Source organism: Miniopterus schreibersii, assembly GCF_964146895.1.
Source record: "Miniopterus schreibersii genome assembly, chromosome: 12".
NCBI classification, from domain to species: Eukaryota; Metazoa; Chordata; class Mammalia; order Chiroptera; family Miniopteridae; genus Miniopterus; species Miniopterus schreibersii.
In genome coordinates, this window is record NC_138112.1 from 38,008,922 (window position 1) to 38,023,607 (window position 14,686).

The following is a 14,686-nucleotide window of genomic DNA, read 5'->3' on the forward strand; positions in this document are numbered from 1 at the left end:
GGGAATCGAACCCCGATCGCCTGGATCCCAGGTCAACGCTCAACCGCTGAGCCTGCCCGGCCAGGCTATGCTTCAATTTTTTAAAAATTGAGGAAGTATATAATATTTGGAACATGTTAAGTGTTTAATAAATTTAAGTAATCAGTTATAAATGTAGTAGTAAAATTTAGTTTGCACATTTACAGTATCATGTTGGGCTTGGAATTGATTTAAATGTGGTACAGTGGAAAAAAGCTTAACTTATGCCAAAAACATGTTAGAATTATTATATAATAAGTAAAAATTGTTAAAATTGGGAGTTAGTTGAACTAACTGGTCAGAATACACACATACACACACACACACATAATATATGTAAATTCTATATTTTTAAATAATGTATATGTCAAGATATTTTGCTTTTTGAATACTATTGATTTTTCTTTTCTTTGAGTAGTGTTCTAATATCATTATGTCATTAAACACCTCTGTTAGAGGGTGCCAGATAAAACAAGGGTAAGGAGGAAGGAGGTTGAAATGCAGAGGACGTTCCTTTTATAAACAAAAGAAGAGTAGTGGACCCCCTTTCAGAGTGAGATGGAGAGGAGAAACACAGATGGAAAAGGAAAGTAAGGAAGATAAAATCAAAGGTCCCATTTTCAGCTGTACACTCTCAAGCCCTCATTCCAAGTGTCAGGGCATGAAAGGACAGAAACCCAATGTGTCGTAGGGGAAAGATAAAAGCAGGGGAAAATTAATACCCTTTTATTCTGCTTAAATATCTGAGGAAAATGTCTTTGTAAGATATTCCATGCCAACCTGGGAGAGCAGCATTAGAGAGAAAAAACGACCATGTGGCATGCTCAGGCGGAAAACTGGTTTCCTTCTCCTCCATGTGGAAGCAAATGGACGTAGGAGTTCGTTACAGCGCTGTGGGGAACACCAAAATGCTGAGCAGTGAGGTTGCCAAGGGAGTTGCTTTGGCCAGGGGAAAAATGATTCCATAGTCAGGGGCCATGAAAACAAATGTCAGAGTCAGGGAAGTAAGAAAAAATGGGTCAGGTTTCAGGGCTTGAGGAGTAACACCAGCATTAAGGGTCACTAAGTGGACTCGAGAAAACAATGAGTCAACTTGCAGCAGAGGGTGCAGGAAGGATAAAGTCCCAGGCTCAGAGAAGGTAAAGTAGTTCCATTCAATATGGTCAGCCGATTATTACAGAGTTAGATCAGAATCTCATCCAGTTCCCTCATCCAATCCCTCAAGGCCATGCGGGTTCCCCTTTAACGCAGCTGGTAAGGAACCTGGATGGGGGTGGGAGTGAGTGGCAGAGATCAAGGAGAAAAGAAAGAGTCTAGCAGAGAATATCAGTTTTGAGTTAACAGAAAGTTGTTGGCATAAATTGGGTTAAACCACAGCAAATATACTTTTTAAACTCAAAAACTTTAATTGACATTTTAGTGCAAGGTTAAAAATTCAGACAATCATTGACATAGATAGGGTCTCTTGGAACAAGGCAATGCTAAAAACAAAACAAAAGTCACTACATCTGACTTTTCAAGTATAAACTACCAAACCTATTTCTGAAGATTTTGGTATATCATAATACTGGCTGAGAGAAAAATGGCTTGTTAAATAATCATTCCAACTGGTAATTCATTTGAAACTTATATTTACACAATTTAAAATTCTTTTTTTTTTTTAAATATATCTTTATTGATTTCAGAGAGAGGAAGGGAGAGGGAGAGAGAGAGATAGAAACATCAATGATGAGAGAGTCATTGATCAAGCCTGCAACACGGGCATGTGCCCTGACCGGGAATCGAACCCCAATCGTCTGGATCCTAGGTCGACGCTCAACCGCTGAGCCACACCCGGCTGGGCCACAATTTAAAATTCTTAACTCCCACTATGACCACCACCACCAATAGAAACGAAGAGAATGATGGGGAAATAACTGTGATATGAAATAAAACAGCAGTAGCAGTAGTAAAAATGCTGGGAGACTAAACTGTTCCACCATTATTTTCTAGTAATTTAAAATCCATTTACCTCAATTTCCCCATCTGCACAATTAAATGATTATGACTTACTGCATAGATTTGCTTCCATGGTGACTGGCATATACTAGGCATCCGATAAAGATAAACTAAGCATTATTTTCATGACTATTATTATTACTGCCATAGTTGTATTATTAACAGTAAAGATACAAACATTAAAAATAAAAGACCAGTTTTGAGGAAATACTTTGATAATCACACTGTGTGTATGCTTATAACAGCTTTATTCAAAATTACAACTATTAAACACTAAAATGACAATCGATCGATGAATAAATAAATTTGTTGTATGTGATGCAAAGCAGCAAGGGTCAGCATTAAGAATAAACTGTAGACACAGGCAACAACAAAAATAAAAGCCAAAAGCACTGTTGCCAGTGAAAGACTCCAAACATGAAAAATTACATTAAATATGCTTCGATTTACAGGACCTACTCTTAAAGGCAAACTGTATGACAGAAGTCAGATTACTGGTTGCCAGGTAGTGGGGACTGTGGGAGAAGACGGATCCAAAAGAAGTGGGAAAGGCTCTTTTGAGGGTGATGAAAAGATTCTATACTTGATTATGGTGGTGAGAACATAACTGCAAATATGTCTCTAAGTTCATCAAACTGTGCATGTACATCTAAACAGAGTGAATTAATGTTTGTAATCACACATCAAAAAACTTCCCTTAAATATATTAAGTAGGTTATATAAATATCATTGTGACAGTAAAATTTTGAGGAAACTTACACATACTAACAGAGTCCAAATGTGTGCACTATATTACCATCCGCAATTTAATTTTATGGCTTTTCTATTTTTCTTTAGCATATCAAAGCTTTATAAGGATTGCACGACCATTTAATAGAGTTCATATTAAAAAATACAGAAGGAAGATAAGAAATACAGCTGTCATGTGGTTTGAAACTGAAATAGAAAATATATCCACACCCTGTCACCTACTACCTCCTAAAAGTAGATCATATCTTTTAACACATGTGTGTTTTAAACTATGCATGTTTATAATAGAAAATAATATTTACCATAGAATCTGGAAGGAGAAATAAATTAGAAATATATGTGTATTACATGGTCTTAATAATACTCTATGCTCTTCTATTTTTTTAACTGGGTCTGGGATTTAAATGAGATATGGATGCATAATGAACATTTCAAATAAATTCCAAATGCTGGTTGCTATTGGTATTATTATTTGGATAAAAAACAAACAAACTGACCACAAAGTCTGGTTCTTTCTGCTCGGGCAGTTAGTGGTTGTCTATATCTCCAGTTCAAATGCTATTCATAGGATACAAGTGAGGAAAGAGTGTTTGGCTTGTGGGCAACTAGCATCCAGATTAGTTTTTTGTGGATTGTTTGCTCCACTACTTTTTAAGTCATTCAAATAGTTCAGCCTGTTTGTGATGCTTACTCCATTACATTATCATGTGGCAAAACTGTATTGCAGGGATGATAGCTAAACAATAAACAAGAATATTGCCTAGAGGAGTGAAAAAGGACTAAGACCATTATTGATCCTTTAGTAATTACCTGAAAGACTTTACCTTGTAAAATTTATATTTTCCATATTGGGTGAATCCAAAACTATCCTCATTCATGTAGCCATAGTAAGATGTACATTTTAATAACTAACTTTTTCTCATACATTAATACTCTCAGCCCATTATATATATATGTTATGATTTATATAATTGATCACAATAGAACCCATGTCAATCTCACTGACTTATGATGGCCATGGGAAAAAATGGAGAGGAAAGTATTTGCAACATATAAATCATTACACAAATAGAAGTTATTAAATTTATTTTTAATTATATGCTGATTCTTACCTCACTGATCTCTACTTGTTGACTTTTAAACGCAGGCACATTTGATCTCAACACATTTCTTTCAAGTAGAACAGTCTCTGGACTCTTCTCCGTATTTGCTGGGTCTTGATGCTATAAATGATGGGGTTCATCAAGGGAGGGAAAAGAATATAGATGTTGCCCATGAGGACATGGACCACAGGCGAGAGGTGTTTGCCAAAGCGGTGCACCATGGTCAGACCAATGATGGGGATGTAGAACACTGAAACAGCGCAGATGTGAGAGACACAGGTCTGCAAGGACTTGATTCTCTCCTCCTGTGATGCAATAGCTAAGACTGCATGCAAGATCATGACATAGGACACAAGTATGAGCACTGCATCCAACAACAGGTTGCTGATCACCAGGGCCAGTCCGTAGATGCTGTTGAAGCGGATGTCTGAGCAGGCCATTCGAATTAAGTCTTGGTGCAGGCAGAAAGAGTGAGAGAGAATGGGGGGATGGCAATAATTTAAGAACTTTAGGCGAATGATCACTGGAGGTATGAGTAAAGTACTTCTACATAAGATTGCCACCCCGATTTTTATGATTTTGTCATTAGTTAGGATGGAGGAGTAGCGTAGTGGGTGGCAAATGGCAATATAGCGGTCAAAAGCCATAGCAAGAAGGACAGAGGACTCCATGAAGGACAGACCATGGATGAAATAGGACTGGGCAATGCAGGCATCCAGGCTGATCTCTTGAACAACCCCCCACAAGATCCCCAGCACCGTGTGCACTGTGGACAGCCCCATGCACAGGTCCGTGAGGGCCAGCAAGGCCAGGAAGTAGAACATGGGCTGGTGCAGGCTCGGCTCTGTCCGGATCACATGCAGCACCAGGCAGTTGCCCAGGAAAACCGTAGCGTAGATGGAGGAGAAGGGGATGGAGAGCCAGAGATAGTCAACTTCTAGGCCAGGGAAGCCAGTAAGGACAAATCTGGAACTATTATAATTTGAGACAGAGAGAGCAGACATTAAGAGAGAATCAAAGTATTTCCAGAGATGTGGCAAATTAGATCAGTTTATGATCCTCTAAGTTCTAGTAATGTTTGTCTGCTTTTGAAAATAAAATAACATATAAGGCAATTTCTTTTAGTGTCATAAATTCAGCAAAATAGAGACCTGATGCTTTATTCTTTAGGGCAAAAACCCTTTCTCTAGGCAAAAATGTTTCTACTGCTAGTGACAAGCAATGCCTGGAGACTAGGGAATTTTATGCAGAAGCAATAATCTTAATGAGCATATGGGATTTAGATTTGGGGTTGGACTTCTGGGGGTGTCTGTTTATTTCTAGAAGAAGATAATGTGTGATCATGGGTGTGTACTTCTTTCACGGTTGGTAGCATCCTCAGGAAAATGTGAAATGGGTAATTTTTCTCTTGGGTAACACAGCTCTTCCTTTCACTACCCCCAAAGGGTCATAAGATCCCAAAAGAAATGGACTGGTTAATGTAATCTAACTCTCCAGACATAAAATTTAGGTAAGAGAAACTTAAAGTGGAATCAGAACTTATTTTGCACATTTCACATTGCCCCTCTCTAAATGATTTATCTTTGTACAAATGTTTCAGTTATACTTTTTCTTCTCTATATTCCATATTTTTTGTCTTTATTTTCATGCATCTCTTTATATTATATGGGATTTCTACCTATTCTGACACTAACAATAATTTTACCTCATTATATTCTATATTACTTTAATGACATGCATTTTAAACTGGAAGGTATTATGCCAATATTTGATCTTGGATAATAACTAGAAATGGGGTGGCTAGATCATATGGTAAATATTTATTTTACTGTTTAAAATAATGTCAACATGTCTCCCAAAGCAAGTGTACCATTTGACACTCTGACCAGGAGTGTATGAGTTTTACAAGTCCTTCATATCTTGATCAATACTTGATATAGTCAGATTTTTAATGCTTGTTTTATTCTGCTTTGCTGTATTTATAAGTATGTAGTGATATATCATTTTAAATTTGTACTTCCCTATGACAAATACTTTTTCTTTCACCTGTTCATATGCTTATTTGTTATATATACATCTTCTTGGTGACGTGCCTGCTCTAATAACATTCCCTTTTGTAGTGAGTTTGTTTTCTTCTTACTGATGTTCTAGAGTTCTTTGCATATTTTAATTACAAAACCTTTAGCAGATATATAGTTTGCAAAATGTTATTTTCAGTTTGTAAATTATCCATTCTTTCTCTCTTTTTTTTTTTTTTAATATATCTTTATTCATTTCAGAGAGAGGAAAGGTGAGGGAGAGAGATAGAAACATCAATGATGAGAGAGTCATGGATCGAGCCCTCAACCCTGGCATGTGCCCTGACCGGGAATCGAACCCCGATCGCCTGGATCCCAGGTCGACGCTCAACCGCTGAGCCATGCCCGGCCGGGCTTCATTCTTTCTCTTAACTGTGACCAAGAAAAGCAAAAGTTTTATTTTTTAAAATTTTGACAGACTCTAATTTCTCTTTTAAATACAGGATTGAGCTGTTTTTGTTATATCTGCAAACTCATTGTCAAACTCAAGATCACAAGATTTTTACTTTTACAAATACCACACTGCCTTATTTCTTTTCTTTTCTTTTTTTTTAAATATATCTTTATTGATCTCAGAGAGAGGAAAGGAGAGAGAGAGAAAGAGATAGAAACATCAATGATGAGAGAGTCATTGATCAGCTAGCCCACAACCTGGGCATGTGCCCTGACTGGGAATTGAACCCCGATCGCCTGGATCCTAGGTTGATACTCAACCGCTGAGCCACGCCCGGCCGGGCCCGGATGGGCAAAGAGGGGGATATCTCTAAAAATGTCAACAATAAAATACAGTTAAAAAATAAATTAAAACATCTTAAACCGAGCAGAATGAGTACTCCAAATTTGTTGTTCTTTTCCAAATTTGTTTTGGCTACTATAGTTCCTTTCCCTTTACATATAAATATTAGAATAATCTTGCCAGTATGTGCATACAACTTGCTGAGATGTTGCTTAAGATTTTGTTGAGTTTAAAAATCAAATTGATGAGAATTAACATCTTCCAATCCATGAAAATGAAATATTTCTCAATTTATTTGTGTGTTCTTTAAAATTTCCGTTGGAATTATGGAGTTTCCCTTGCCCAGATTTTTTTTTCAGATTTAATTTGAATAGTTAATTTTTGATGCAATTATAATGGTATAATCTAAATTTCAAAATCAGATTGTTAAATTTCTGCTTTCAGTCCTGTTATGTAAAGAAGTTGGAAGTTATCACTTACATATTTTATGACAATAAAAATGAAACAAACTAAAAACTTTGCTTGAACCCATGAGAGAATTAATGTTATAGGGTGAACAGATGCCCAGAGATACAGAAAGAAAAGTGAATAAAGGGAATAAAGCCAACATGAGCTTGTTTGGAACAGGGGTGGGGGAGCCATAAACTGGGAGAAATGCTTAACCAGAATTTTTGATAAATTTCTGGGTACTCTGAATGGAATAACATGAGCATGAGGAGCTCCTGGGGACTGTAACCTTGTGGTGGCATACTGTACACAGAAAAAAGTCCAAACATATAGAGAGTTTTTATGAATTTATTTGAGCCAAACTGAGTACCTTTGCCAGAAGCATAATCTCAACAGATTGAGAAATTGCTTCGGAGAATGGCAGTGCTGCAGTTTATTTTATAGGTTACAATCAAAAGCGGGGGCCCAAAGGGGTTACATGAAATCCATTGGTGGTAGGTTAGGGAGGCAGGAGAAGGCAAAGTGGGAAATGTCTGGGGTTGGATGAAAAGTAAACTGGAGAGACAAATACTTCCTTTACACGGGTGGGTATAGGATGGTTGACGATATTTGCAGCACGTAGAGATGGTGCGCCAGGGAGCAAGATAACAATGAGGGGTTGTATGGGCTTGTGTCCTGGTGGGGTATGAGAGAGGTCTGGGAAAAACGGAGGATTACAAAGGAATGTTATGGTAGATATAAGAAAAATAGACAGGCTCAGTTAAGGTAAAGTTTGACCTTTGTCAAGGAAGATTCTGGCCTAGGACACGACTACCTGCCATGATTTGCTTTTAGCTGGGAAGTTTTAATTTCACACCATCCTATGTGGTTACTTTAGGTCCTTGAGTTTGTAAGGCCTGTCATGCAGGCCTCCCCTGAGCTTGTCAGTTTAGTATAGGGCCCTTTTTCTGTCTACAACCTTCATCTGGTTTTCAATTCCTTTCTCTTCCATCTATGTTATGGTTTTCCTTGGAAACTGCCTGGTTCTGCATGTGATAACTTATTGACAGTGTCTCAGAGAGAAAAAATTATTTAAATAGAATAGTTATCTCTATTTTCATATACAGCACTTGTCAGTAATTAAATACAAATGGAGAGAATATATTTTCATTTAATATGTTTCACAGATAATGCAGAATTAATTGTATATAATTACTACCTAATTGAATGTTTTAGTAATTTGCTATGTATGTGTCATTTTTATAGCATTTTTACAAAACCTTTTTACATGTGGCTCTTTATATTATGCCTGTCAGAAAGGAGACACATTTCTTTGGGACTCAGAAAAGGAAGGTTTACTGAAGAATTGAGTAAAAAATAAAAGTGCAATTTAGGAAGAAAAAAAAAAGCAATAAATAAGCCTTACTTAAACATGCATACTATTTCAGACTGAAAGGGAGATTTAAGAAAAATTCTTTAGAATTTTGATACTCAATTTCCCCCTCAGCTGTTTATTTCTTGCTTTTTTTTGGGTTAGCATTGCATTTTCAGTCAATGCAGTGGGTCTCCCTTGCTCTAAGATTTGAAAAGGCTTGTGGACTCTGGAGAAAATAGTGTTATTTCTCCATTCCTCACAATCTCAGGGGAAAACAAGCCTGGAAGTGTCCAGGCAGAATCTTTCTTCACTTGCATCATCCACCACTAGGGAATAGTGGTCTCCCAGGAGCCTGGGTCCACCCGGCTCACAATCCACTTCACTCTTTTTCATAAATCTGAGCTTCTGACTCTCTGTACCATAAAGACTGATAACAAAGACAGTGTTCAGAGGCTTACTCAGGGGCAGCAGAGCAGTAGCCCTAAGCTATCACTGTCCCCTGCTGTGGGTGGTGACAGTGGCTCACATAGACTACCAGTGAGTGAAGCTAACAATCTGATTTGCCTAAAGTGGTCAGATCATTGACTCGCAGCCTTGAGCCACCCCAGAATTCTACAGTTAGCTTTACCTGTGCCACCCTCTGAGTGGCTGCGCTGTATTTCACTATTCTCAACGACAGCAGGCACTTTAAACAGAACTGTGAATAAATATCTTTCTTATATTGAAAAATTACCTTCCAATACTCATGTCCGCCTCCTCTGCTTCTGCTATCAATTCCTCCATGTTCATTCTTACGGGGTTCCCTGGCCTAGACCAGTACTATCCCTGGTTTTCAATCCCCTTCTCCTCCACCTACGCTACGATTTTCCTGGGCAACTGCCTGGTGCTGCAGGTGATCCGGACAGAGCCGAGCCTGCACCAGCCCATGTTCTACTTCCTGGCCTTGCTGGCCCTCACGGACCTGTGCATGGGGCTGTCCACAGTGCACACGGTGCTGGGGATCCTGTGGGGGCTCAGCCAGGAGGTCGGCCTGGATGCCTGCATTGCCCAGTCCTATTTCGTCCATGGTCTCTCCTGCACAGAGTCTGGGGTTCTTCTTGCCATGGCTTTTGATCGCTTTACTGCAATCTGCAATCCTCTGAGATACTCATCCATCCTGACTAGCAGGCGAGTCATTCAGTTCATGGTGGCCATTGTGCTGAGAAGTGCTGTGTCCATTTTTCCTGTCATCGTTCGCCTGAAGTTCTTCCATTACTGCCGCCCCCACATCCTCTCCCACTCCTTCTGCCTGCACCAGGACCTCCTCCGGCTGGCCTGCTCTGACATCCGCTTCAACAGCCTCTACGCCCTGGCTCTGGTGATCTGCACCTTGCTGCTGGATGCCGTGCTCATTCTCGTCTCCTACGCTTTCATCCTGTGGACAGTGCTGGCGATCGCGTCTCGGGAAGAGAGGCTCAAGTCCTTGCAGACCTGTGTCTCCCACATCTGCGCTGTCCTGGTTTTCTACATCCCCATCATCGGCCTCACCATGGTGCACCGCTTCGGGAAGCACCTCTCGCCCTTGGTTCATGTTCTCATGGGCAGCATTTATATTCTCCTTCCCCCCCTGATGAACCCCATCATCTACAGTGTAAGGACCCAGCAGATCCGAAGCAGGATGAAGAAGTGGTTTTCTCTGAAAAATGCAGTAAAACCTTTGAGTTTTATCAGTAAGTATGTTTTAAGGTCCAAATAATAATGCTAGTTCCATGTGTTCAGTAACTTACAATTTGTATAATATTTTCTAAAAATTTTTGTTCTTTTATGAGGACTTGAGTGTTAGAGAACTTAAGTGCCTTGCTAATGGGAGGGAGGTGATAACACTAAGTTTTGCTAATACACATTCCAGGAAAGATTTCTGCAGGTTTGCTGGAGGATGATCATAGCAATTACGGACATGACAATAAGTGTCTTTGCATTTTATTGACATATTCTTGCAGGACGGTGGCCATATAAAAATTTTGTTACCATGAATTCATCAGTATTTTCATTTAAATCTAGACACACCTCTACCTAACATTTTGGGAGCATGTTTATTAGTAAGACTTTTTAAGTAATGGTGCTAGTATCAATATATATGATGCAGAGAAATTGGACTTTCTTCATTCTTATGAGGTGAGATGAGTAATATCTGAATCTGCGATGCTGAGACTGCTCTCTCTTCTTTTTCCCCCATTAGTGACTTAGTGCAAGTCTATTAAAGAAGTTTTGGAATAGAAACATTTATAATCCATGTATTCCACAATTCTCTTAATTTCTTTCCATGCTATTAAGACATGATCTTATTGCATGAACATTATATAGTCTACATTTTTTAGTAAATGTGTATAACTAGAATTTCTTCATGGCATTTGAAGTTCTTCATAAAATGTTCAGGAAAAGAGTTTAGATTAGAAACTATTGCAAAAGCATAATTGAGACCCGATAGTGGCCTCTCTTAAAGTAATGGTTGTGAGAACAGAAATAGGATAACACGTATTAATAAAATTTAGAATACATAAACACAACTTAATAGGTGATTGTAGATTAGAAAACAGAAAGTGGTTTTACCGTTGATTCTTGGTTCTGGTTTCTTTAATGGAATTGATGGTGTATCACTCAGTGAGATAGTGACAAAAAGTATTGTTTATACAAAGAGACAGTTCTACTTACCTTGAACACATTGAGTCTGAAGTATTTGTGGAATGTTTATAAAGTTCATTAAAAAATATTGAGTAATTACCTATAGATTTTCAGATGCATTCCTAGACACTACCAAAGTACAGGGCAAGAGTAGAGAGGAAAAAAAGAACTTTGCCTTCAATCTAACACATGATACAGACAAAAATTATTAAGTGCACATCTACATTTACAATTACAATAAAGGTCATTATTAAGAAATAAAGAATTTGAGTGGTGAACACACAATACAATATACAGGTGATATATTATAGAATTGCACACCTAAAAACCAATAAAATTTTATTAACCAGTGCCACCCTATTAAATTCAGTAAAAAATTATAAAAGAAATAAAGAATGTGATGATAACAGAAAGACTCAAATTGAGTAAAAGAGGATTTTACTATTGATTTCCCTTAAAAAGAGGTGTGCAGTTGAGGACTGTAGAATGAAGGTAAGTAACCTTAGACATATGAAAAGAAAAGAAATTTTCAGGCAAAATAGAAGAGAAAAAAATGTTGAGAATACATTAGACTGCATAAAAAACAGGTGAATAAGTGGTTATAAAACTCAAGGTGGAAAAGCTAAAATTAGAAACAGGGTTATAAAAGATGAGATTTTAATTTAGTTTCAGTTCTTAGGGCAATGTCCTAGTAAGTTGCAATGAGAATGGTGATATGATCAAACATGTATGTTAAGAACATTAGTCTTCCTTCTGAATAGATGAGAAGGATAAGAGTTGACAGTAGAATACTGGCTAAAAGAGTTCTAATAAAAAGTTATAATAGTGCTTGAGCAAGGGTCAGCTCAGGGAGTTGCAAGAGTGGATGCATATGAGATGTATTTAATAGGTGAGATCAAAAGATTTGTTGATTCATGGGCTTTGAGGGTTGAGAATAAGAAGTAACAAATCATGTTTAGATTTTTGGAATGGGAAACTACAGAAATTATGTAGCTATGTACAAGCTTTCCTCTTTTTATTGCACTTTACTTCACTGATGCTGTGTTTTTACAAATTGAAGGTTAAGACCCTGTACCCACAAAACAATTACAACTCACTAAAGGTTGGTATGATGGTTAGCATATTTTAATACATTGGGTTTTTTTAGACATAATGCCATTACACACTTAATAGACTGCAATATAGTGTAAACATAACTTTTATATACACTGGAAAGCAAAACAAAACAAATGTGTGGCTTGTGAGCCTGCAATATCTTTTAGGTATGACTGTACTGAGATAAAAAAGATGTGGGAAAATAGGATTTGTTTTACACGTATTCTTTTTATTTATTTGATCTGCCTAAGAAACGTTTAAGAAGAAATTCCAACCTGAGGTTTGATATACATATCGGAGCTCTGATGAAAAGAGTGTCTTGGATAGTGTGTTAGGAAGTGATAGTCATAAACATGATATTTGAGATCATGGGAGTGGATGACTTGATCAAGTAAAATAAATGGCATAAGTATACTACAAAACTAGGACAATATAATATGGTACAGTTGAATCACAAAAAAATAGTGTAAAAAGAAGAAATAAAACTATTAGGGGAGCATTATGTCACTAAATTCAATTGGAAAGGCATTTTAAAGAAGAGAATGCTTATGTCCAAATCACATGGAATGACTTAAATTGGGTACTGAAAACCATCCATTAGATTTAGAAAAACAATATAAAACTATTACGAAGAGTATTTGCAGAGTGCTGAGAATGGATTCAATGTTTTAAAAATTCACGAAAAAAAATTTTGAATTATTAGGTGAAAGTAATGTGGATTTTCATTTATTTATTTACTTATTTAGTTATTAATTTATTTATTTATTTATGAGAATTTGGCGATAGAGGGTTGAACATAAAAGTGTAGTAGTCAAAAAACAAAATGTAGTGGTCAAAGGCTGATCTAAAGCCCTCTTTTTTCCCTCCCTTCCTCCCTTCATCCATTCGTTCCTCCACCCCCTTCCTTCCATTCTCTCTTTGTCTGCCTGTCTGTCTGTCTCTCCCTCTCTCCTTTTTCCTTCTTCCCTCCTCATCAATCTGTTTGTTTTTATTTGTATAAAAATACATGATTATATCTTAATTTTGCTTTCTTTCCCTGTTGTTTTTTTATTGTATTAAGCTATGTACTTCCTAAAGACAAATGTTCCTGCCTAATTTATCATCTAGGACTATGTTCTAATGGTCCCAGGACAAAAAATAAATACCTTGTTTGAGGAATAGCCACCTTTCTCCCTATGAGCTTCTACCTTGATGTAGTCAGTAACCATTAATAACTCATAATTGATACCACAAAGGTAAATATTCCTGACGTTTATTTTTTGGTAATATGCACACGTTTAGTTTCATTCTTCCCATTTTTCCCCCTCACAATATCTGAAAACAAGGGCTTTTCACCTTCCCACCAAGGAAAATAAATGCAAAATGATTCATAAGTAATAATCATAATGACGATCAAAAATATTTACATGCATTATCTCCTTCTATTATTTTTGTTTTATTAATCCTCAGCTGAGGATATTTTTTCCATTGATTTTTAGAGAGAGTGGAATGGAGGGAGGGAGGAGAGAAAGAGAGAAAAAGCAATGTGAGAGAGACACATAGGTTGGTTGCTTCCCACACGTGCCCCAACCAGGGCCAGGGAATTAACCTGCAACCTATGTACATATCCTTGAGCAGAAATGGTATCTATGACCCTTTGGTGCTTGTTCAGACACTCTATCACTGAGCTACACTGGCCTGGGCTTTCTTCCTATTTTAATGAATGTTTTTAACTTCTTTATTACAAAATAATTTCAGACTTACTTTTCAGAAAAGATACAAAAATAAAACAGAATTTCTGTACACCCATCATTCATTTTCCTTAAATTACAACAGGAGGATTCACATAACCCACACAGGACATTTCTGGAGCACTCAGCTCAGGTGATCAAAAAGACTGTGTCACCAAGTTCTACAGGACACTTACTACATTAGGCCACCCTATTAAGACTGGAAGACATAGCAGATCTACCTAATACCTAGAAACAAACACAGAGAGGCAGCCAAATGAGGAGACAAAGAAACATGTCCCAAATGAAAGAACAAGAGAAATCTCCAGGAAAAGAACTACATGAAATGAAGACAAGCAATCTACCAGATACAATTTCAAAACAGTGGTGATATGGATGCCCAAGCAACTTAGTAAGAACATTAACAGCATAGAATATGATTTAGAAACCATAAAAAGAACCAGTCAAAAACAAAGTACAATATCTGAAATGGGGAATACACTAGAAGGAATAAATAGTAGGATGGATGAAGCAGAAGATGAAATTAATAATTTAGAAGACAAGGTAACAGAAAACATCCAAAAAGAACTGCAAAAAGAAAAATAATTTTAAATAAATGAGGATAGTTTAAGACACTTCTGGGACAACATGAAGCATAACAACATCTGCGTCATAGGTGTACTGGAAGGAGAAGAGAGAGGGAAATGGACTGAAAACCTATTTAAAGAAAAACTGAC

The 14,686-nt window shown here is 37.3% G+C and overlaps 3 protein-coding genes across 3 annotated transcripts in view; 1 reads left to right on the forward strand and 2 right to left on the reverse strand.

Moving 5' to 3' along the window:
* Positions 1-14,686, reverse strand: part of LOC308565024 (olfactory receptor 51B5-like) — a gene marked incomplete at both ends in the record, with an annotated part of 340,544 nt that overhangs the window by 202,562 nt on the left and 123,296 nt on the right. The window lies entirely within an intron of this gene.
* Positions 3,926-4,873, reverse strand: LOC308564896 (olfactory receptor 51V1-like; the record flags this gene model as incomplete). The annotated part of the gene is made up of 1 exon (XM_081153641.1): positions 3,926-4,873. One exon carries the CDS (start codon positions 4,871-4,873, stop codon positions 3,926-3,928), a length of 948 nt encoding a protein of 315 aa, XP_081009767.1.
* On the forward strand, positions 9,230-10,219 carry LOC308564897 (olfactory receptor 51V1-like; the record flags this gene model as incomplete). The annotated part of the gene is made up of 1 exon (XM_081153642.1): positions 9,230-10,219. The coding sequence occupies one exon, from the start codon at positions 9,230-9,232 to the stop codon at positions 10,217-10,219; it is 990 nt and encodes a 329-aa protein (XP_081009768.1).